The 23,495-nt window shown below is 38.4% G+C and overlaps 1 protein-coding gene across 4 annotated transcripts; it reads right to left on the reverse strand.

Annotated features, from left to right (window-relative positions):
• Positions 1-410: 410 nt before the first annotated feature.
• On the reverse strand, positions 411-21,613 carry LOC119493650 (solute carrier family 28 member 3-like). Of its 4 annotated transcripts, none has more exons than XM_037779139.1 (17): positions 19,765-21,612; positions 19,172-19,272; positions 18,934-19,022; positions 16,462-16,651; positions 15,402-15,546; positions 15,022-15,135; positions 14,453-14,530; positions 13,688-13,768; positions 13,394-13,474; positions 13,149-13,274; positions 11,836-11,966; positions 10,162-10,330; positions 9,842-10,039; positions 9,302-9,383; positions 8,986-9,084; positions 7,787-7,901; positions 411-977 (listed from the first exon to the last, which is right to left on the reverse strand). In XM_037779139.1, the coding sequence occupies exons 1-17, from the start codon at positions 19,831-19,833 to the stop codon at positions 905-907; spliced, it is 1,941 nt and encodes a 646-aa protein (XP_037635067.1). In that variant the 5' UTR covers positions 19,834-21,612; the 3' UTR covers positions 411-904. The 4 variants fall into 4 exon arrangements, with proteins under 4 accessions (XP_037635067.1, XP_037635066.1, XP_037635064.1 ...); XM_037779138.1 differs by lacking the exon at positions 411-977 and adding an exon at positions 5,900-7,569 and having other exon boundaries at positions 19,765-21,613; XM_037779136.1 differs by lacking the exon at positions 411-977 and having other exon boundaries at positions 5,900-7,901; positions 19,765-21,613.
• Between the last annotated feature and the right edge of the window lie 1,882 nt (positions 21,614-23,495).

Here is a 23,495-nt window from a genome sequence, read left to right on the forward strand (position 1 = left end):
AGCAGAGCGTCTATCCGTCCGCACACGTTTGTCAGGGATTCTCCCGTTTAATTTTTCACCCGGCACCAAGACACGTCCATGTAATTATGTGTCAACGAGCAATTAAAGCATCAATTAAAGTTGGTTAGGCAGAGAGCAGATCACGGAGAACAGTGATTAGGCACAATAGTCACATAAATGTTTGTGTAGCTGGATAAGATTATCAATAAGCTGATTATCTACCTACCTACCTATCTATCAACCTGTCTACCCACCTACCTATCTGTCTACCAACCTACCTGTCTATCTGTCTATCTACCTACCTATCTGTCTATCTATCTACCTACCTATCTGTCTATCTACCAACCTGTCTATCTATCTGTCTGTCTATCTATCCATCTGCCTACTTACCTATCTGTCTACCTACCTGTTTACCTACCTACCTACATGTCTATCTATCTATCTATCTATCTATCTATCTATCTATCTATCTATCTATCTACCTTTCTATCTACCTGTCTGTCTGTCTGTCTACATACCTACCTATCTTCAGATCTCCCCTCGTTGATACTTCTTCCATGCTTCTTTTACCACGTCTGTCTTTTCTAATCATGCCTCTAAGTGTCTCTGCTATGAATCCTCACAAACTCCAGTTTCAATCAATCTGTTTTCTAGCGTTCCTCGATGCTTACATATGCTTCCTTCATCCCAGTGGCCTCCTTCCCTCCCTCCCCCCATTCCTCTCTTCCTTTGTGTGCTCTTTGGAGTGCTGGTGGATGACAACTTCATCTCCATCATTCAGTTTCTCTCTCCTCCTCTTCATCCCCCTCTCCTTCTGTTGGAGTGGTGCTACATGACAATCCAATATCCACCAGTCTCAGCCTCCTAATACTCACCCTCTCCTTATCTGTGGGTTTTCTGCATCTCAGTGTTTCTTGCATCCACTCCATCTATCCACCTTTATCCTTCCTCCCATCGTCGTATATATCTCCTCTGCGCTGTGGAAGTAAAAGCAACATTAAATCAGTGTGTGCACTATCCTACTGGTGCCTGAAAGCAAACCTTTAATATGCTTAAAATAATTAATAATAATTAATTAATTCTAGTGAAAACTTTTAGTGACTTTTTTAATTAGATTTGCAACAGTGTAATACAAAAGACAAATTATCATACTGAAGAATTCATAAAATATCATGTTATGTATACAGTAAATTTCACATAGAACATTTACAGATCATGCAGCACCAGAGTCTTTTTATTTAGATCAGATCTTTAATTTGTTTTCTGTCAATTTACTTGGCGCTTTCAGATAATTATTTCTTAATTATAAGATTGCAAGTTTCCAAATAAATAAATATAAACTTTAGTTTATTTGAGAAGGGGCTGTGCAAATTAATAAATACACATGGTGTAAAGAAATGCCAGAAATAGCTAAAAGGCTGTTTTTTTATCTGTTGTCCCTGGCCTTGGTGTTACAAAACTCTGTATATCTCAGGTGATACATGCATCCCAGAATGAAATATTAGTGTGAAGGTCATTTGTCCATTTTTGGGGAGGGGGTTGCTCTTATGGCTCGGCCAAAGATATTTGCTAATTGTAGTGACAATTTAACATTTTGAATAGAAGGGCACATTCAGTGCAACTAACAATTACTGTAATATTCAGCCAAATTATTTGATGCCAGTTGTGTCTTTATTTTTCTACATGGTTATTTACCCTTTCAGTCCCTGGTTTAAATTAGCATTTTTGTAATTCTTCCATTTATCTGCCTCATAAACCATCTTATTAGGATCGGGATTACCAGGGCTATTTGAAAATGAAGAAACATTTTATGTAAATACTTCCATTAAGGATTTATGATAAATTATATACATGTAAAATTAAGATTTGCCTGGAAAAATGCAAATACAAAATTGCATTTATTAAAATTCTGAATACGTCAAAAAAGATAGCTCCTTATAAAGGTGTAATCCAATTTATTAGAGGTGTTTGTAAGGTTTTTGGTAGAATTGACAGTAAATATGAGCTCACAATAGTATTATGAACAATAAATAATGATGTAGGCGAAATGTATGCACATTAGACAAAGAAATAGACACAATAAAACCAGTATTTGTTTCCAGTAAACACAGTCCGGCTTCATTAGGCAAGATGAGAAAATCCCGTAGTCTCACATGCATAATTTTCTTATAATGTCATAATATTGTCACCGTGTTATGTCATTCATATTATTTTCATACATTAGCCAACAATAATATATAGAACTCAAAAGGTCCCTTGTTTGTAGCAGCAAAATCCCAGTCTATGTATAAAGATCTAAAAGATATAGATTGAGTAACATCTTTGATCAAATGACACAACCTTTACAAAATGTTATATCCTGTCCTTTCCAAACGTTTGAGTTGTTGTCCCTCCACACACACACAGAGAGACACTGACTCCTCAAAAGACACATGATGTTTGCTTTTCCCTCCTGACCTAACAGCTCCATGTTTTAAGGAAACACTTTGTCCTGATGGTGGTGACAAACATGAAAATGAGCTCACTTTGATTTCTTTTTTTTTATGATCGGGGACACATGGTAACACGGAGCCTAAAAATGTCCTGTGTGTCAGCGTCTGATGGCTGATGTCTAATCTTCCCTCTCTGTGGGCGTGTGAAATTCATACATGTGAACACACCTCCTGCCCACCGAGAAGGGAGCCATCTGACCTTTAGCTCGTGGTGGATTTAATGAAGACACTGTCATTTGCCGTCTGTGTGAAACTGCATGCTTGTCTCACATATGCGGTTGTTGAAAAGTGCACACCCTTGATACCTTCCTCTTTGTCCTGCCTGATCATTTCTGTCACTGTTAATGAGCCAGTGACCTGGATAATCACACTGCCAGTCAAACCAGTCTGACTGACTGGTCTATGGTGGCCTGATGAATCTAACACTCACTTTGGCATTTATTGCCGGGGAAAAGAAGACTCCAGTGACATCCAGTGGCCAAGCAATGCACACTGCTTGTACTTGTACACTGTTAAGAATTTCCCAGTAAAATAACTGGCAGCAGGATTGCCTTTATGTTACTGTAAAATTAACATTATTATACTGTCGCTGAAATTTACAGTTTTGTACTGTTGATGAAAAATACAGTTTGAACTGTTTTTTTTATTAATTTCACAGTATTTTACAGTTAATTTACTGTTTAAAGATACATTATAGAGCTGTTTTTCACCTTTCTTTTACATTATCTTACTGATTTGTTTTAATGCACTATTCAGGCTGTATTTTTTACATACATTTTAATAAACATTATTTTTTGCCTAGATGAATAGACATAGCAGGTTACAGACATAGGAATAGTCACACTGAATACAATTAAAGGCACTTGTTAGGAAAAAGGCTATAATAGACTTTTTGACACTTTTCCCCAAATGTCTGTCTCTAGCTGGCTACAAGCACAGAATGCAAACCAGAACAACATGTGAGTGAAGAACAATAAAGCTAATTCACTGATTTTACAATCATGTACAATGTACAAGCCTCACATGTGCAGATCAAGTCCCAGAATTAAACAATACTGCATGAAACTGTTACTGATGATACTTTAGACAGTTGATCAGCAGTAAAGTGATGTTTTTTAAGAATGCATTATAGTTCAGTTAAAAAACAGGTTTTCTTTTGTATTAACAGTCAAGCACGGTTTTGAGCAATAACAGGTTAATACTGAGTTTCTGAATTTACTGCTGCAAATTAACAGCAATTGTTTACAGTGTATAGTTTTTGTCCAGTCTATCAAATATGTTGCTGTTTTTCTTTCTTTTTGTCTCAGAAAGGATTCACACGCAGCTTTTGTACCATGTGACTTTAGAGGAAATGACAGCTGCAGGCAGATGGGCAACAAACAAATACATCCAACTTTTACATACAAATGAGACAATGCAGATTAGCTTCCCTTAATGTTGCAGCTGGTAAAGGTGGAGCTTTTTTTTTCTTCATATACTGCTGGGTAGTTGGTGAATTCCCCCCTGGGATCAATAAAGTTTGATCTTAATCTGTAACAATCCATCATAATTTATTTATTGATTATATTTTGTATTATTAATCTGAATCGGCACGTGTCTGTAACTAGTAACCAAAGGTATTAAATAAATGTAGTGAAGTAAAAAGTGCTATATTTGACTCTGAATTGTAATGCAGTAGAAGTATAAAGTTAGTTACTTTCCACCACTGCAAAGAAGTATTTTGATCAGTGGCGGCCGGCCAATAGAGGGCACCGCCCCCCCCTCCCCCACCACACACACACAAAAACTTTACTACTAATAATAATAATAAATTGATAAATGAATGTGATATAAAAATGCTAAAAAACTGACTAAAGTTTAAAAAAAGTGAATTATATAAACATACTGTAAACAAGAGTGAGTATATTGCACACAATGAATAGAATTGCACATTAAGGAGTCTGATGGCAAATTAGCAACTCTAACTGTTTGTTTTGGACCAGGGCCTCCATGTCCTCTCTGTGTGAGGACAGTGAACCTGACCAGCAGCACCAGAACCATGAAGCGACGAAGGATCACCTTAATGCTCTGGCCATGCTCTCCATGGAGAAGAAACTCCTCAGAGACATTCCTGACCTTAAGAAGAAGGTCATTGAGAGGTTTGCCACTCAGAAGGAGAGAAGAGCAAAATTCTTCTACAAATAGGTTGTCGAAAACATGCAGGCTTTCTCACCAAAGTGACTTTTCTTGTACATTAGTTGTCCTCAGTCTCATTTGCTTAAATTGGTCATGGAGGCATCACAATTTAATTGAGACCGGTAAATAAATTGTATTGTTCTTGTTAACTGTATTTTATGGAGTATTAATATCTGTGGATGTGTTGTGGTTGTGCCTTTTGAGTAAGGTGAGAGAGTTTTGAAGCAGAAGTATTGCTGGAGTTTACCATCTCTACACCTCTGACCACTCCAGGTGTCTGAATAGCTTCAGGACTTAACAACAGTATAACACCAGTATTACTGTCTCTACACCTCAGGGCACTTGAGTCCCATGCTTATGTACATTCGGGTGTTTGTTTTCAGGATTTAACAGCAGTTTTCCTAATTACACTGCCTGTTTACTTCCCCTGATCTTTACCTCACTATTGGTTTACCAAACAAAGCAAGGTCAACACATTAAGTAAACATTTCTATTACACGTTAGATTGTTATAATACATTAGTATTTTATTACATGTTTATTATTGTATTATAATGCATGCAGTGGTGGAAGTATTGTACTTAAAAGTAGCAATACTACCATGTAGAAATACTCTGTTACAAGTAAGAGTCATGCATTCAAAATCCTTCTTAAGTAAAAGTGCAAACATTTTAGCATATGAATATACAAAAAGTACCAAACATAAAAGTACACATTATGCAGAATAATGTATATTATTGGATTATACTTATTGATGCGTTAATGTGTTAGTCACTTTAATGTTGCAGCTGGTTAAGGTGGAGCTCATTTTAATGACTTTATATACTGCTGGTTCTATAATCTATAATAATACATCATCATTTATCCGTTGATTATATTTTGTGTTAATAATCTGAATCTGTAAAGTAACTAAAGTCATTAAATCAATGTAATGGAGTGAAAAGCACAATTTTTCCCTCTGAGATGTAGTGGAGTAGAAGTAGAAAGTATCAGAACATGGAAATACTCAAGTAAAGTACCTCAAAATTATACTTAAGTACAGTACTTGAGTAAATGTACTTAGTTACTTTCCACCACTGAGTACATGTTATACTGTTGTGTATTTCTAAGCATTCTTTACGGCTCCTGTTGGAATAAAATAATTGTTGATTATTTAACTGCAAAGTAGTAATGTGTTTTTGATACCTTCACTTTTTTGCATTAAATTATACCGGGATGTTTGCTGAATTTGATTGGATGTGACACAGCCCTACCTAGAAACATTTCCACCAGCCGCCACTGATTTTGATGCTTGTTAATGCACTCTGGCACCTTATTTACAATTATTAAATTTTAAGTACGTCTTAATCATGGAAAAATTGAAATATGTACGACAAAAACTGACGTCATCTTTCCAGATTAATCATGAATTGTGATGTTAAAACTATTAGTTAGTAATTAGTATTAGCATTGAGTAGAAACAGAATAGTCCACAACTTTATAGACTAGAGTTGGAAAAACAGTTATCAAATGTATTTAACTTAACTGTCATGGAAAGTTACTTTGCAGATTCAGATTACTAATACAAAATCAACTGATAAATGATGTATTATTATAGATTAAACTACCAACCCTGCAGTATATAAATAAATGAGCCCCATCTTTACCAGCTGACATTAGCAAGTGATGAACACATGAATGCATCCATAATTATAATATAATAATATAATATGTATTATTCGGCATAATGAGTAACCTACTTTACTTTCTGTACTTTAAGTATGTCGATGCTAATACTTTTGCACTTTTACTTGAACAATATTTTTATTGCAGGACTTACTTGTAACAGAGTATTGTACACTGTAGTACGACTTTACTTAGGTAGAGATCTGAGGATTAGTATATTGAAATATTAAAAGAGTTTGCTTTTACTCACACAATTTTTAGATACAGTTCATGCAGTGTAGTGCATGCACTGTTTACCTCTCCGTCATCTACTGCTGTCTGTCTTTCTCTCTCCAATGTGCATTCTCACAGAGTATTATTATTATAGTAGAGTTAGTTGTTTACAGTTTTAGTTTGTTTTGGAGTGAAGTAACGTAAAGTTTTAAAAATAAAACGGCACCTACAATCACAATGAAGACAAATGTATTCCGTCCTACGTCATTGATTAATTTCTTACCCTTCCTTCACTTTTGGAAAAATACAAAAAGATTGATTTGTTTTTTTTCCACCTGGACCTGTACGCTCTGCCATTTCTCCTATACTCTCCTACCTTTATACAGATATAGCTATCAATTTAAATGTCTTTTCACAAATTTATAGACATAATTCTAAATAAGTCTAAATATTAAAACATTTGCACATTCCTCTATAAGTTTAAATTATATCTGGGAAATGCTAACCTGTCTTTTCAGAAAGAAAATTTCCACTTGTGCCCATAGCTGCAGCTAAAAATTTGAGTTGTTCCAGGAAGATCTACCACCTTATCAGAGCATTTAACTGAGAAAAAAAATTAAGTAATTCTCAGAGCATTACCACCGATGGACCTGGTTTATTGAGTTCAGATACTTACACTACATTTAAGACTGGCTCTGTTTTTCCATACTACTTTTTAATTCTTCACCTTTTGTCTTAATTTTTTGTTCTTAATGTTACATTAATGTGACAAGATTTTTTTTTGTACAAATCCAATGCAGGAAATTTTATTGTATATTTTGTAATTTTAAGTGTATTATACGAGAAGTAACAACTAGATAAATAACAAATAAACAGGTGTGAGGTGTGTGTTTTTGTTCACAGTGATTCAAAGCACCAGGCTGCAGTTGAAGGGTGTGGGGTGTATGAGAGTGCAGCAGCGTTGCAGGCTGCTCTGATTGAATCCTCCTCCGATCGTCACGTTCCACGGCTCATACACCGTCACACTGCAAATAAAAAATGCAAGCACACACACTCACTGAATCACAGTATCTCTTTTCTCCATCAGCTGTATTCATTCTAAAACAGCTGTTTGTGATGTTTTTGTAACTGCATAGAGATAACAAAAAATATCTATGCAGCTGGGTGAACGATGCTACACAGCATAACAGCAAATATATGATAACTGGGAGAAAGTTATCTGTATTACAGACATACACACACCTTTTGTATAGTTGTAAGCAGCAGGTGACCAGTTGTGAGCTGCTGGTCACATTGGTATTGATGAACTCTGTGCTCAGGAAATGTGGGCACGGAAGATCAGGGATGTACAACATACCTAGAAACCCACAGAGCAATGTCATCATAAAAATCATAAAAACGCTTGAGTGATAGGATAGGATAAGATATTGTGTAGATCTAATATATGGATATTCTACAACATTTCATACACTCTTTTCATTACTTCTGTCAATTACACATTGCTCTCACAATAATTCCAGCACTCATTTATATATAGAAATATATATATAAAAATATAAAAGTGAAGTAGTAAAATAGTATAAATACATAAATGACTACAATTTATCAAAAACATTTAAAAATCTATACATTTTTATGTAATAAATGTATTCCTGTAATAACAGAAAAACATATTTAGTCATAGTCACATAGTCATGGCTATTCATGGTCAATATATTTTGTAATATGTTATTGAAAAATATTACAATATATTGTATGCTAGTCAAGGCCGTAATAATACATATTGGGACACATCCCCCAATATTCTCCAAAATATATAAATAATAAATAATCAAGAGCAAATCTAATCATTATCATAATAAACATAACCAATTGCCATTATTATTACAACCGGTTCTAGTATTACTGTACTGCAGTTCTGCACATGGTTAACCCAAGTAGTGTTGACGTATCTACAGGATAATAAATATTTGAAAGCAAGCATTATACTCTATTATATTTTTGTATTTTGAATTGTCACCTGCCACCTGAATTTTCTGTTTTCCTTTACATAAATAAAGACCCACCGTACATTGATGCATAAAAATTAAGTGTTTGATGCTCAAAATTTCCTGGGGGAGGAACCTTAAAACTAATGATAAATTGTAAAACCCAACAGTTGAATGTCGCACTAACGTACTCAAAGTGACACATAATAGTAAGTTATGTGTACGTAATGAGTATATATAAGTAGAATACATGTTTTATGCATGGATGGATTACTGTACGGGACTACTGGACACAGACCCAGGAGCCCTAGGGGTCAGGGGGACTATGGGAGGAATTAAGAGTAGCATTTATAAGACATAAATAATGTTATTAACTGGTAACAATGTCCATTGAGTCCATTATAAAAACACTTATGTGGATAAATGATGAGGCAAAGAAGAGTAAACGGTCACCTGCAATACAAGCTGTCATGAAATTGGAGACGCTGCCTGCAATCAGGGCTCTGAAGGCACAACTGGCGATGTCATTCTGTCTATCTGGAGCCAAGGACGCTGGAAAAAGAACAACATTATGTTAAATAACAAAAAAACATGCGAACAAAACTTTAGCAGCAGCAGGTATGTATGTATGAACAATTCATTCATTCATCAGGGATACTTTTCACTGCTAAAATGTTGCAGCAAATGATACCAGCCAGCAACTTTCTGAACTTAAATTTTCCTGTTTGTCTGTTTGATGTTGCTACTAAGCCTCAGAGGTGGCACTCACACAGCGATCCAATTGTTATCCCCAGCGAAGCAATGCTGGAAAATCCACACAAAGCGTAAGTTGCAATTGCTTCAGAGTGGACCTGAAGGAAATAACATAATTAGTCTAAATTTTTATGTGAAAAATATCAGAAAAATATCAAAACATGCCTGCATTAAACTATACTTATCACTACATTTCCCATGTCATATGTAGCTGTTGAAGGTAAAACAGATGGCATTTGGAAGATTCTTAAAGCCTTAATACATTTTTAACTAAACACTGTTTGTCTATCGCCATTGAGACATTCATTAGAGAAGAAATTATCTAACAAGGCCATAACAATGCAGATAATAGTATTGACTTTAAGCCCTTCCTCACTAGCTTTTATCTCCCACGGGCCCAACAAGGACTGATTGATACCACTAAATAATGCTCTCATAATGGACCAACTAGTCAGCTACTCATCTATACTAAAACTGTAAAAATAAAATAAAAAAGACAATGACGATCTGAACAAAAACAAGAGTGAGAACACAAGAAATGATGAGTGAGACTCACAGAAATATACTGCTTTACGTTGTCCACATATTCTGGCCCTCCTGCTTTCCTTCTGTTAATTAACTCTGACAACTGCAGATAGGCAACTAATTCATTGATAAATGTCTTTTTGCCGATCAGTTCAGCAACAATGTAACTGTCCTCCCAGGAAACACCCATCATGAAGGATAGAGGCATTAACACGTAAGAGCAGATGAGCTAAAGGAGAGGCAGAAAGAAGCAAAGAGTGAGTGCATGTACGCAGGTCGATGTTTGACTATATTTACAGTAAGTATATGTCGAAGAGTTTGTCTGTTTGAGTGTCAGGTTGTGGCCATCACCGAGAAGCTGAGCTGCGGACAGTCCAACATCCCGCCCAGCCAGGAGAGAACAGCATCGATAAAAGCCAACACTGCCAGGAAGGACAAAATGTTGGCAACTATGCTGGCCACTAAACCCACAGCACAAGATGCACCTTTGGATACTGCATCAAACAAGTTCTTACTGTCTCTGAGGGGACACAAGCAACATTTGAATGGTTATATAACACTTAATCCTCTGTACAGCAGCTCATCAAAACAGCACAGTGTCATCAGCATACTGGCGTTGATGACATTTGAAATATTGTGGTTGTTGCGGTAGTTTTGTAAATCATCACAAGTTCATCTAGGTCAACATAGACAACAAACCACAAATTAATTCAAAGGTGCTAAATTCATAGCATTAATATAGCATCAAACAACTATTTGATATGTAAAGATATAGGGGAGTAATGACTACCTGAGCAGAGAATGAAGTCACTCTCCCTCTGTGTGTGTTGCAATCCGAGCTTCTCTATGCTTTGTTTACATAGCTGGTCCGACAGTGCGTGCATGATAGTGCATGTGAATCCTAGTGTGTGAGCCCCACTGGCTAGCTAATCGCCACCGCTCTGCACTGCGCTCATACGGCGGTTACCGTTGTTAACGTCATAAGCGTAGCACCCACCCTCCAGTTCCCCCCCTGGTTGACACTATTAGCTCTGTCAGCACTGATGCTGTTGTTTGTACTGTTTGTGCTGTTAGCATCGTTAGCTTCTAGCCGCCGGCTCAGCCATCGCCATGTTGAGAGCCGTGTGGAAGCAAACCCTCAATAATATACGGTATATGCTCTGAATTTGGAATTTAGCACCTTTAAAGAGACAATATTTGGTTGCTGACTCAGATCTTCGTCAAGTCAAATTTACACCCAACATTTTCTAGAATTTTGACTGATTGAAATGTTGTCTATTTAAATGAATGTGTGGTTTGGAGTCAGTGTGCAGGCGTTACCTTTTTCATCAATGATGTTTTCCAACATACATGTGATGTGTGTACAATTACTCTTCGACTATTCAAATTCTGTTCTCCCATACTTTATGCATCGCCTCAACTATAATAAGTAACAGCCATTCTTTCTGTTAGTTAAGTGCTGTTAGTTAAGTGCGTCTTACTGTAAGCTCATGCAAAACATTTTTTTGAAAAACAATTTTACATAATTGTGACACCATCACACTGTGTTACAAGAAGAGCGGGGCAAACCACAATTGTTTTCTTGGTGTATTTTCTTGATGAGAGATATTATCCATGAATTTATGAAATCAGTTATTTGTGTCTTACAGTATTAGAAATTTTGTGGAGACGAAAAAGCTGCCAAATCCAAAGACTAGTTTGTTTAAATATTGGTTCATTTTTTAAGACCAATGTCATTGAATCACACCGAAATTATCTTGAATTAATTAATTATCTTAAGCTTTTAATCAATCTGAGCTAGACTAATGATAATCCTTACAAATTCAAAGGTCGAAGGCATATAAGCTCTCAGTTAGACCCGAGGGCTGATAGGCAGAGAGGATTAAGACATAGAGGAATGAATGAACAGCTTTAGGTATTGATTAAATGAGGAATGGCATTTAAGAAAGGATGAGCGATGCTTGAAAATGTTTGAAACAGTTTGTATCGTATTACATGTATTACAGTTGTACTGTCCTCTCCTACCCATGGTTGATTTTGCGGATATGACTGTCTGTTACACTGGGGGTCTCTGTTTCAGGCCAGAACATCTTGGCAACGGCCAGGGAGCCTGGAGCGGACATCACTGTCGCTGTCAACAAGTGTGTTGCATCAACCTCAACACATAGAACAAGACATACATTTAGTGGTCAATCATTCATTTCTTGACAGAGCTGTTAAAGTCCTATGTACACTCTCAGGTAAGTGTCAAGGTCAGTCAAGAGGCTGTTAAGTTTTGAAGTTCACACTAAATATCCCCCCTCTAATGACTTTGGAAAGTTAATTGTGGGTTCTTAAAGGTATAATATGCAACAATTTCCTAAAAAACTATGTATATACTGATAAAAAAATCATAATTTATACCCCACTAGAAGAGTGTGGTAGTGTCCCTCTGCCTATATTTCTCTTTTCTTCTTATTTTGCTTCACTTGGGACGCTTCTGTACATCTGCAAGGGTGCAGGGTGTGCAGTCCTCAGGTGGTTAAATACCGCCGCTTTGTCACGCCCCTCGGCTTTTAATCCCAGGCACAAGCATTATACATCGATGGGTACAAGTCCCCCTGTAGATGCTTTGCAGCCATATTTGACAGATGAGACTGGGTTTGTTACATCGCTGTGAGTTCCCCTGTTCCTCTGTCTCTCCTCTGCTGTGTGCAGTGGCTGCTGTGTGCTGCTATCGGTGTGTCAGATGGACCGAGGCACACACACCAGGCAGAGAGGACAGCCTGCCTTTCAGCTGCATTAATTCAAAATCCGGCAAATCGGCACCTTCCCGCAGCGTTGTGCGGAGGTGTGCTGAGTTAGTTGTGTTTTTATTTGTGTTTTAGAATGTAACCGCCATGAAACAATCAGAAAATAACATTTTATTTCCCTGATTCACTGCTTTGTTCTCAGTAACGCTGCTCCCTCTCTTCATTCACTCTAGAGCTTGCTCGACCATCACCTCTCTCTCTCTCTCCCTCTCGGCTCATTGAGCTCATGCGGAGTGGCCAATTTTGAATGTGGTGTGTTTACAAACACCAACCGACAACTTTTACATACTTTACCTTTAAGAACTCAAACTTTCTCGATAGCCTTTAAGAGAAATTTGATCATTCATGTCCTTCTTTTGCTTATTGACAACCATCACTTTTTCAAACAATTGCTCATGAGATCAAGCCACAAACTGGACTTTCATCTTTGATATTTAGCAGTTTCTTAAAAAAAAATTGTTTTAAATATGGACTTAATTGTGATAACCTCAGAGCCCTCTTCACCTCCTCATCCCCTCCCTCCCTCCCCTGCATCCACTACCTCACCCCAAAGGAGATATAGGCTCCTAAAACGGTACCAGCGATGCTGGCAAAACCTCCTGTCATCACAGCATGCATCTCAGAGAGAGTTAGGTCCCTGATGTATGGACGAATCAAGAGAGGTGATTCTGTCTGAAAGAGAGAGACAAGGACAAGGGCCTGGTTGATTTGTACTAATGGATATACGGATTAATATAATTAAATCAGTGATTTGCTTGATGTTTTTGTTTATTGTTTAAACTGTTGGTCACCAGTCCCAAGAATATATTTCCAGCTGCAGCCATCGATTCTGCTGGAGATGTTCCCATGGCAACCTGCATTAAGAATCCAATCTGTGAAAAAAATCAAAGGAAAATAACCGAACTGTAGAAATATTTAATAAAAAACATACAAATTAGAAACAAAAACTATGGTCTTTGTGTCATTATTCTCATTTCCAGTTACTTAGAGCAGTCATTATCTGTCTTTTACTCCTGGTTTGTAATAATTGATTTGCCATCAAATATTTCTCTCCGTCCATGCACTTTAACCTCCCACTTCCTCACCTTACCAACCAGCCAGGACATGAAGCCAATGTGGAAGAGGACGGAGATGACGGAGCTTAAAAAAATCAATATTGGCATCACCTGGAGAGTTCACAACAGTCCACAATCATCATCAACATCAACATCATCATCATCATCGTCATCATCATCATCATCATCATCATCATCATCATCATCATCATCATCATCATCATCATCATCATCCTGAGTATTATTGAGTATGTTTACATGCTAGCACTCCGATTTGAGTCTCATCTTGGTTTTGATCATCTTAAGAATATGACATTTACATGGAAAATGAGAAACCTTGTTATTCATATCTTCATATATATATACTGTATATATATATATATATATATACAGTATATATACACTGTATATATATGATTTTAATAGTATCTATATGTTGGGGCTCTTCTTTTCGTATGATCCCTGGTTAGTTATAGTGGCACCTTTCATTTTGTTTGTCATTTCTTTTTTTTATGATCATATTTTTGGTTTTACTGACTATTAAAGTTGATTTAGCTAATGAAGCAGTTGCACACATTACAGACAGTGATCAGAAACTGTTTTCTGAAACCAGGATATGATGTCTACATGCCAAAACACATAACCTGGATATTACAGAAACCCAATCATAATTGGGTACTAATGTCCATATAAACACACTCATTTCTGTTCTTGTCACTGTTATGATTTCACTGTTACCATCATTCACTCAGTGTGTATGTGTTTGTGTGCATCATATTGGTTTGTGTGTCATACCTTGAAGACGAAGAAGTGGTCTTTATAATTGGGACCAAACACAAACTTAGACCCAACATCTGTGTATGACAAAAACGTCTATACGGAGGAGATTTAGACTCATTAGCAACAGAAACAGAAAACTTTGAAACAATTGATTGTTTCTTTTGTAAGTACTGATGCAGCAGGTATGTTTGTGAATGTTTCAGAGCTACAGTAACCACAAAATGCAAAATAAGGACACAAGGAAGAAAAAGTTGGAAACAAAAGAAGGAAACAAGGAAATGAAATAGGACACAAGGAAACAAAAAAGATAAAAAAAGGGGGAAACAAGGGACTGAAACAAGGAAACAAAAGAAGGAAACAAGGAAAGGAAACAACACAAGGAAACAAAGAAAGGAGACAAGGAAAGAAAAGAAGTACACAAGAAATAAAGAGAAAGAAACTAGGAAAGGAAAGAAGGACACAAGGAAATGAAAAATGAAACAATGAAACAAAAAAAGGAAACAACAGAAGGAAACAAAAGGACAATCCACTGAAAAAGATCTATATTTGTGTGTGTGTGTGTGTGTGTGTGTGTGTGTGTGTACCTCTACTTGTTTTCCAACCCATGCAAATCCACGTACGCCAGATGTGGTCCTGAGGATCAGCACACCAAAGAGAAACTGTAGCCCGATCCCGCACAGCAAAGTTTGCCAACACCACTGCAACACACGTACAATACATGATTACTAAAATGACCGCCTCCGCAAACCAGTGAAGTTGCAGTTAATATCCATGTCTATCCAAATTCTGATCAGTTCATCATTGAGTCCTCGTGGACGTTTGTGCCAAATTTGAAGAAATTCACACCAGGCGTTCCTGAGATATCGTATTCACGAGAATGGGACGGACACACGGCTGTTGCCGGCACTGAGGCATAAAAAGTGTGTGGTTACTGTGTGTGTGTGTGTGTGTGTGCATCCCTTACCCTGAATGGGTGTTTGGAGAACAGCATCATTAAGAAGATGAGGAGCAGCAGACCAAAGAAAGACACAAGCTGTCTGGTCCCTCGCTGGGCTGTGTCCAGTGCCAGCCAGCACACCACGGCCACCAGCAGCAACGCGTACATTATGCTGGACAGAGAGAGAGTGACAGATGTCAAAAACCAGAATCCATAGATAAAAATATAGAAACAGTTGTGCCAAAACTTGAAGAAATTCCCTCCAGGCATTCCTGAGATATCACGCCCATGAGAATGGGACGGATGTACACACGGACAGGGCATAAAATTGATTACTTGAAAGATGCTTGAAAGTTGTTTCAAGCATCCTGTAGAGGCGGCCTGAAGGACGGAGATGCCTCTGCACCAGCATCAGCCATGCCCGGAGGCATCATGTTTTCAGGTTTTCCGTCCCATTCTCTTGAACACGATATCTCAGGAATGTCTGGAAGGAATTTCTTCAAATTTGGCCCAAGGATGAACTGCTTAGATTTTGGTGGTCAAAAGTCAAGGTCACTGTGACCTGAAAAAACATGTTTTTGTCCATACCTCAAGAATTCATGTGCTAATTATGGCAATTTCACACAAATGCCTAACAGGATAAAATGATGAAGTGATTTTGGACAGACATGGATGTAAATTGCAACTTGACTGGTTGGCGGAGACATACGACCGCGGCGGTAATCTCTGCTTCACCTTTCTACTGAGGTAAGTGCCCTTGAGCTAGTGCAATTACCTCACTTTATGTGCACTGTAGCACACAGCAGTTCTTCTCACACTTTGCCATCAACTGCTCTTGTGTCCTTTATCCTGCCCTGTTTGAATTCAGTGCTCATGCTGATTTAATGAACAATGAATTTCCTCAGTCTGAGGACATTGCCGTTGCCAGGAGACAAACTGTCTTGAACATTATATACATTAGTTACAGCTACTAAGAAGGATTTTTAGCATACTGACTCTACAATGGCTTTTCTACAGTGTCACCGCCCGTCATTTGATAAGGAAGGTGCACACCAGGTCAGGACAACTGAAACAAAACATTTCTCACCATCTGATCCAAAACCAGTTTCTGCTGAGAAGGTCTCTGATAGGAGAGAGCTCCTCCCACACCCAGTCGCCATAGCGTTCCATCAGCCAATCCCAGAACAGGAAGAATACGGTTACCAAGGCGATGACCAGCAGCCCGACAGCCCGGTGGAAGTTCAGGACACATGCCGCTATCACTATGGCAACGAAGCCTGAAACAAATTTAGTATTCATATGAATTATATCCAACAGAGCTGACATAATTTTCTTTTATCAGAACGATTCAAATCTTTACTTCCTCCGGTTAAAAAGACAGCAGGAAGTGTAGTTAATGTGAGGCCTGAAATTACTGGCGTGTGACACAGAGATCAACTGCACAGCCAAAAACTGAACACAAGTCTGACTTATCTCTGACTCTGGTACTTTCAAAATGCTACACAAAAAAACAAATACACCACGGTTTGATTTTTATCCATGAAGTCTGAACGCTCGTGAACATGTAAAAGGATAATTTCACATTTCAAATTCCTTCATTTCAGTTCTTTTATTTTTTGTCTTCTTGTCTTCAAATGAAATGATATTGTGTGTTTTGATCTGTGACCTCGAATACCCTCTGACTGACAAATACTGAAAGGAAATTAGGACTGGGCGATACGGCCAAAATCTTCTATCATGATAGGCCTATAGGTCATTTCATATCTCGATAATGATATCACGATATAACATATTTTCTGTCAATTCAATCAATAAATAGTCAATATGAAATAACCACATGGTAAAGTCTTTTTTGTATACTCCTGTGTGAATTAAATAGTTGACAAATGAAAAGTATTTTCTCATTTTAAGAACTTGAGTACAAAATGAACATAACAGTTTTAAGTGAAATTATTAGAAAAATAAATAAATATCGGCCTAGCCTATATCACGATTTTATATATATAGATATATCTATATATCTATATATATACACAATGAACATTTTTAGATTGTTTTGACAATATATATCATCATATTTTCCAGCCCTAACTGAACTGAACTGAATTAAGATATGAATGCGACTATTCTGCAGACTTTTCATTGCATTTTACACAATTTTAGTGAACAGCAGATTATATTAGCCTGAGAATGGTGGAATTTCATATTTAGTATTTATATGAATGAAAAGTACAGGGTCAGTAGTTGAAGAATCCAAACAATTTATATTACGAGCTCCAAATCTTTTGTAGGAGGGTTCATCTTTTTGCGATCTGCAAAGTCCACTTTGGCGCATCATAAATATTGAAAATTAACAAAACGTATTTTTGGATATGCAGGATCAGAGGAAAACATTTGTATTTTGATAGGATGTGTTATGTTAAGTCAAATTCCACAAAGGTTGGAACCGTTGAGACGTTGTTTGTGTTTCACAGTACAAACTGATCTAAGCCTTAGAATAAATACATCTATTTACAATGTTATTTTCAGGGAAAACCACACATATCTCTAAAATATTTGTAAAAAGGACAAAAGGGTAATTATTAGACAGACTTGAGAGCAACAAAACAACAAGTTGTATAAGTCATAGCCTGCAGTATTTTCTGTTATTATCTCTGGATCAATACAGTATCACAATACAAGCTGGCATTGACAAGTCTGTGTGTGTGTGTGTGCGCACACACTTGCGTCTTGTGTAGTCTGGACAGCCCCACAACGAACGAATACACACTCCACATGTGTTCTGATTAGCCATGGCTGGATTTTTCCATTAACAATCATAGCAATTGTGCAGTAAATTGCCCTAAATAGAAAAATAAATCTCTCTCCAGTTTTCTCAATCTGTTCCACACATACACACGCACATGTTTACTTAGGTCACTTTTGGGGACATTACATAGACTTACATTCATTTCCTGGAGACTTACTCTAACCATAACCACTACTTGCCTAACCTTTACCTTAACCACTGACCCAAAAATCAGCTTTTTCCAAATTTGGGACACAGTATTTGCCCCAATTAACTGGTCTTTAGTCTGCAATGTGTCCCTGAAGTTAGCCCAAGTCAGGAACGCACACTCACACACACACACACGCAAACACACGCACACACACACACACACACACACACACACACACACACGCACACACACGCTCATGTCAATACGCTGCGAGGCGTAGAGCATGTAGTCCCATTACATACATTCTCTTAACCAGCGCAGCTAGTTTGCAAAGATAAACAGCCCTTCACACGCCTTTATGTGCACTGAAACCCCTAAAGCAAGACTATAAATACATTTTTCAGTATACTGTAAAAATCGAAAGTACCAAACAAAGAAAATCAGTTGTACAGAACTGGACACACTGTCTCCGATAAAATCTCAACATTAATGAGAGACTCTTTCATGCTGCAAATTTATGCAGAAAGACTTTGATACTCTTTGAGGCCCCCAGATGGAGACCTGCAACACACTGACGGTCCCAAGTTACACTTTAACGGATGCTAACAAAGATACTTTACCTGCTGCTAAAACCAGGTATATGATCAGGCGGATCTGGTCTTTGCGCTCTGCCAAATAGCCCTGGAATGCCAGTATCTTCTTTGGCAAGCTGGGCACACAAAGGGGGAGAAAGATAAGAGGGAAGATAAGGAGGGAGTTAATGTTGCATCAAAGGGGCAAGAGAAAGGCTGATGATTTAGAAGAAACTGAGAACATCTGACATGAAGAATGTGTGTTTGGCAAAAACAAAAAGGCAACCATTTATGTTCGTCTGTCATTTTGTGATCATCGTCTGCAACATCGGCAGCACTGTCCACATGAGCAGAACTGTCCACATCAATGTATATCTGATCCCGCTCCTGTAACACACACACACACACACACACACACACACACACACACACAGAGGCAGCTTGAGGTGAAACAATATTAGGAATATGTTTAAACAAGGTTGCTTGCACAATGACTCATATTTACTTAGAACTTTGAGGCAAACTGGTTAACGGGGAGCTTCTTCTCTTGTGCACACTGAGCACATGTGTCTCTGCGTTGTGTTCTCTGCTTGAAGGATAGCCTACCAAGTCTAAAACCCACAGCACAGAATACCAAACCTTGTGCAGGTGATAGAGATGCTGCTCTTTAAGAAGCTATTGTAAGAAGATTCCCAAAAATATTTCAGTCATTTGAATCTTTTGGTATAAAGTTAGTAGCCTGAAATCTGCTTGATTAGCTAAGCTAATGGGCTGATTCAGTAAAAAACAGCAGAGATGTTGTTTAAACACAGATACATACAAATAAAAGGTTCCTTTTACTCTTACTCAAGAATAGCTTGAGAAACAAGTCTTCCCTACCTCTGACTCAAAAGCCTTGTTGTCTTTCAAGCTTTTTAGACTCTTCTTCTCTATTCCATCTAGCTCCATTCTCTTGCTCTTCACCTATTTTCAAACACTTGCCAGACGTACTGAGCGTCTCTTTTAAGGCTCACCTGTCCTATCCTTGTCCCCGCCCATCCCCCATCCTCCTCAAATGTGTTGAGAGAAATTGCCATATTTTCTGTCTGTTTGTCTTTCTTTCTTTGTGGACACAGAGAGGGAAACACACATTTATGACTACAGTCTCTGTTAGTTCACTCCAACTGATGTCTTGTCTAGCTGTCATCAAGTTAAAGGTCATTAAGGGATTAGTTCAACACACACACATGCAAGTTAATGTATAAGGTTGAGTCATGTAGGGGCTATTCAGTTGCAAGCAGGAATAAGGACCAAATACCAGTCAGCATGACATGACCGCTCTCTTCTCTTTCACCCCTCCAGCCCTGAAAGAACACTCTGTAATGGTACAATGTCCCAGTGTTTGCAATAGAGTCTCATTCCTGACTTGAGTTATTTTTTTACAGAAACACTCCCTGGTAACATTGTGTTGTTTCTATGTAGATGTGTCTCATAGTTCTTAAGTGTCCTAGCAGCCACTAGAGAGCACTAGTGTATAATTTCTCAGGACCATAATACACACACGGCTGGTATGTAGAGGTTAGAACAGGTTCACATGAGTCCACATGACAATATTTATTTATATTGGGTGACACAATGGGAGCTCTCATTCAAAGCTAATCACTGAGTTATCAAAACAATTAGGTATAGAAATTAGAGAACGTGTTACATCCGATCATAGTAGAATATAACCTTAATAATGAAGAACACTCCACAAAGATTACTGTAATTTGACTTAAGCAATAACAATAAGACATTACTCCCTTCCAAATGCAGTAGGCCAGGCATCTGTCTTGCATTTGGTCGGCCGGATTTCCAAAACCATTTTTCTCGTGGGAGTGGGGTAACAGTTAAGTTCAGGAAGGTGAGTGTCATTCAGTCACGTTTAAATGAAAACAAAACATCAAACACTTCTTCTTTTCACTAATAACACATGTGCCCTACTGAATAATATCTACCGCCACTTTGATGAAGCCAATCCACATGTTAAAACCATTAATCAAGCCGAAGCCAAGAAGTTAAAAAAAGAGCATGGAAATGGTTCAGTCCAACTGAGGTTTGTTTATCCATACATAATGTGCCAAAATCCCTCAGAGTTAGTAAAGACTGCGCAGTTGGAGAGCTAGTGTGATGATTTGTGCACATACTTGTATCTACTCAGTGTCTAGTGTCCCAATCATGACCCTCTCTCTCTGTTACTCAAAGCTTTGGGCTAAAGCAGGATATGAGCCCCTTTGTGGATTTTTAGGGGCCCACATGAATAAATCATAAAAAGGATTCAACCAATGTTTGGACTTGAAAAAGAATTGTTCTTTTTCTTTACCTTGTGTGAACCCGAAGCAATTGCCATTAATAAACACATGATATGCTAATTTAACAGTCACGGGTAAGAGCAGGTGACTGTGATGCAACAAACGTCGAATGTGATGAAACAAAAGTTCATCGTGATGCAACAACATGTGATTGTGATTTATTAATACAAATGCCAAAAATTTACTTTGGGAACCTGTGATGGGCATTTTCCACAGTAATTCTCGTCACTCGTCACATACTGATGCTTTGTCAGACCCCACTGTGTCACTTTTCGGTCACGGTAAACACATGCTTTATGATGAGTATTAATCTAAAATATGTGCTTAGGTTTAGGCAACAAAACCACTTATTTAGGTTTAGGAAAAAACAACATGGTTGGGTTTAAAACTACTAGAGTTGAAAAGTGAAAGTAACATTGTGAACACGGGACACAAACAGCAGTCTCCTGGATGAAAGCCCTGTGTTGTTGGACCCATCCACCTCCCCTCCCACCTGCCCTGTGTGTTTTTTCTCTTTAAAGGACCAGTGTGTAACATTTAGGGGGATCTATTGGAAAGAATGGAATATGATATTAATACGTGTTTTCTTTAGTGTATAATCACCTGATAATAAGAATTGTGTTTTTGTTATTTTGGAATCGAGCCGTTTATCTACATCTAGATAGGGAGCAGGTCCTCTTCTACTGTTTCTACAGTAGCCCAGAACAGACAAACCACTGTGTTAACCTTTCCTGCTTGGGCCGGAGTCGATAACGTTACTCGCTTCAGAGTTAACCCCCGTCACTCCACTCAGCCGCTGAGAAACAAGACACAGGAAACCTTTGTTGGTCTTGAGGAGCCTCAGCATTTATTTCTGCACAAACTGCAACTTCCCCTGTACATTCACTTGCTATTCTCAAAACTAAACTAAGTCAGTCTTCGCCGCTGCTCTCTCTCTCTCTCTTGCTTCACCACTCATTTTCATTGCCATTCACGTTTTCAAGTTGGCCACCATAGTTCTTCTACACACTTGGCACACCGGAGAGGTTACGATCTGCAACCTCACCACTAGATGCCGCCAGATGTTGCACACTCTACCTTTATACTACGTCACCACAGCACTTCCTCAGAGCGTTTACAGTTGCCACGGATGGGTTTGCAGTTAACTGAAAGCTCGATGCGTTTCATACAGTCTGTTCAAAAAATAAAACCAAAAAACTTTGTTCGCTTTTTCAATGGGGACACCTGTAACATATTTGAATCTCATCAGCGTTCATTGTGTGTATGTACAGTAAAAATTTGAAAGTGGTGATTTGTGTTGCAGTTAACACATCAAGCATGCTCCACAATTTTTCACAAGAAGCTAAATATGCGTGGCATACTATAATATGCTCACAGTGTTTCATAAAATACGTCCTGACTGATGCTTTTGTCTGTGGATGACAGATGGTTCAAGGGGGTGATTGCATGTTTAAAATGTCAAAGACCTTTAACACAGGTTACAACCTCTGTCAAATTGCAACAGGAACAGAGAGTAATTGGAGTATTCTGTTTGTGAGACAATGCTTTAATTGGTACGCCCACACTGTTCTGTGCTGAGCGCGTACACCCCGATTTCTGAGGCAGGCATCCACCAGATTGGTTCAGACACAAGCAGGGCTCCATAATTACACTCCTCTATTCAGCTGCACTGCCTGTGCGTCAGCACAAACGTCATATCAGAGCTGGGGACAGGACATTGGAGAGCAGAGGAGAGGAGGAGAGGAGAGGAGAGGAGAGAGAGAGAGACAGAGAGAGAGAGAGAGAGAGAGAGAGAGAGAGAGAGAAGACAGAGAGGGGAGAGGAGAGAGGAGAGGAAAGGAGAGGAGAGGAGAGAGAGAGAGAGGAGAGGAGGAGAGGAGAGGAGAGGAGAGAGAGAAGAGGAGAGGAGGGGAGAGGAGAGGAGAGAAGAGGAGAGGAGAGGAGAGGAGTGGAGAGGAGAGGAGTGGAGAGGAGAGGAGAGGAGAGGAGAGGAGAGGACTCCTCACAGTTGGGGCTGTTGCTGCTCACAGGCAGATATGCTGTCATCCTCTGTCTCTCACATACAAGGTGAAAGATTGAGGAGAAGAAGAGGCTCTGTTCTTCAAAGGCTGAACGCCATAAAAAGACAGATCAACTCTCGTGTTAGAAATGCATCCAGCAGCAGGAGATCTATAGCGGCGGAGTGACTGGCATGCAGCCGTATAGCCTCCACTCTGAGATGACAGTTTATTGATTCAGGTCTGGTTTGGCTGGGAGCCCCATATGATTATGAAATATGGC

This window comes from Sebastes umbrosus, chromosome 8 (genome assembly GCF_015220745.1).
Source record: "Sebastes umbrosus isolate fSebUmb1 chromosome 8, fSebUmb1.pri, whole genome shotgun sequence".
NCBI classification, from domain to species: Eukaryota; Metazoa; Chordata; class Actinopteri; order Perciformes; family Sebastidae; genus Sebastes; species Sebastes umbrosus.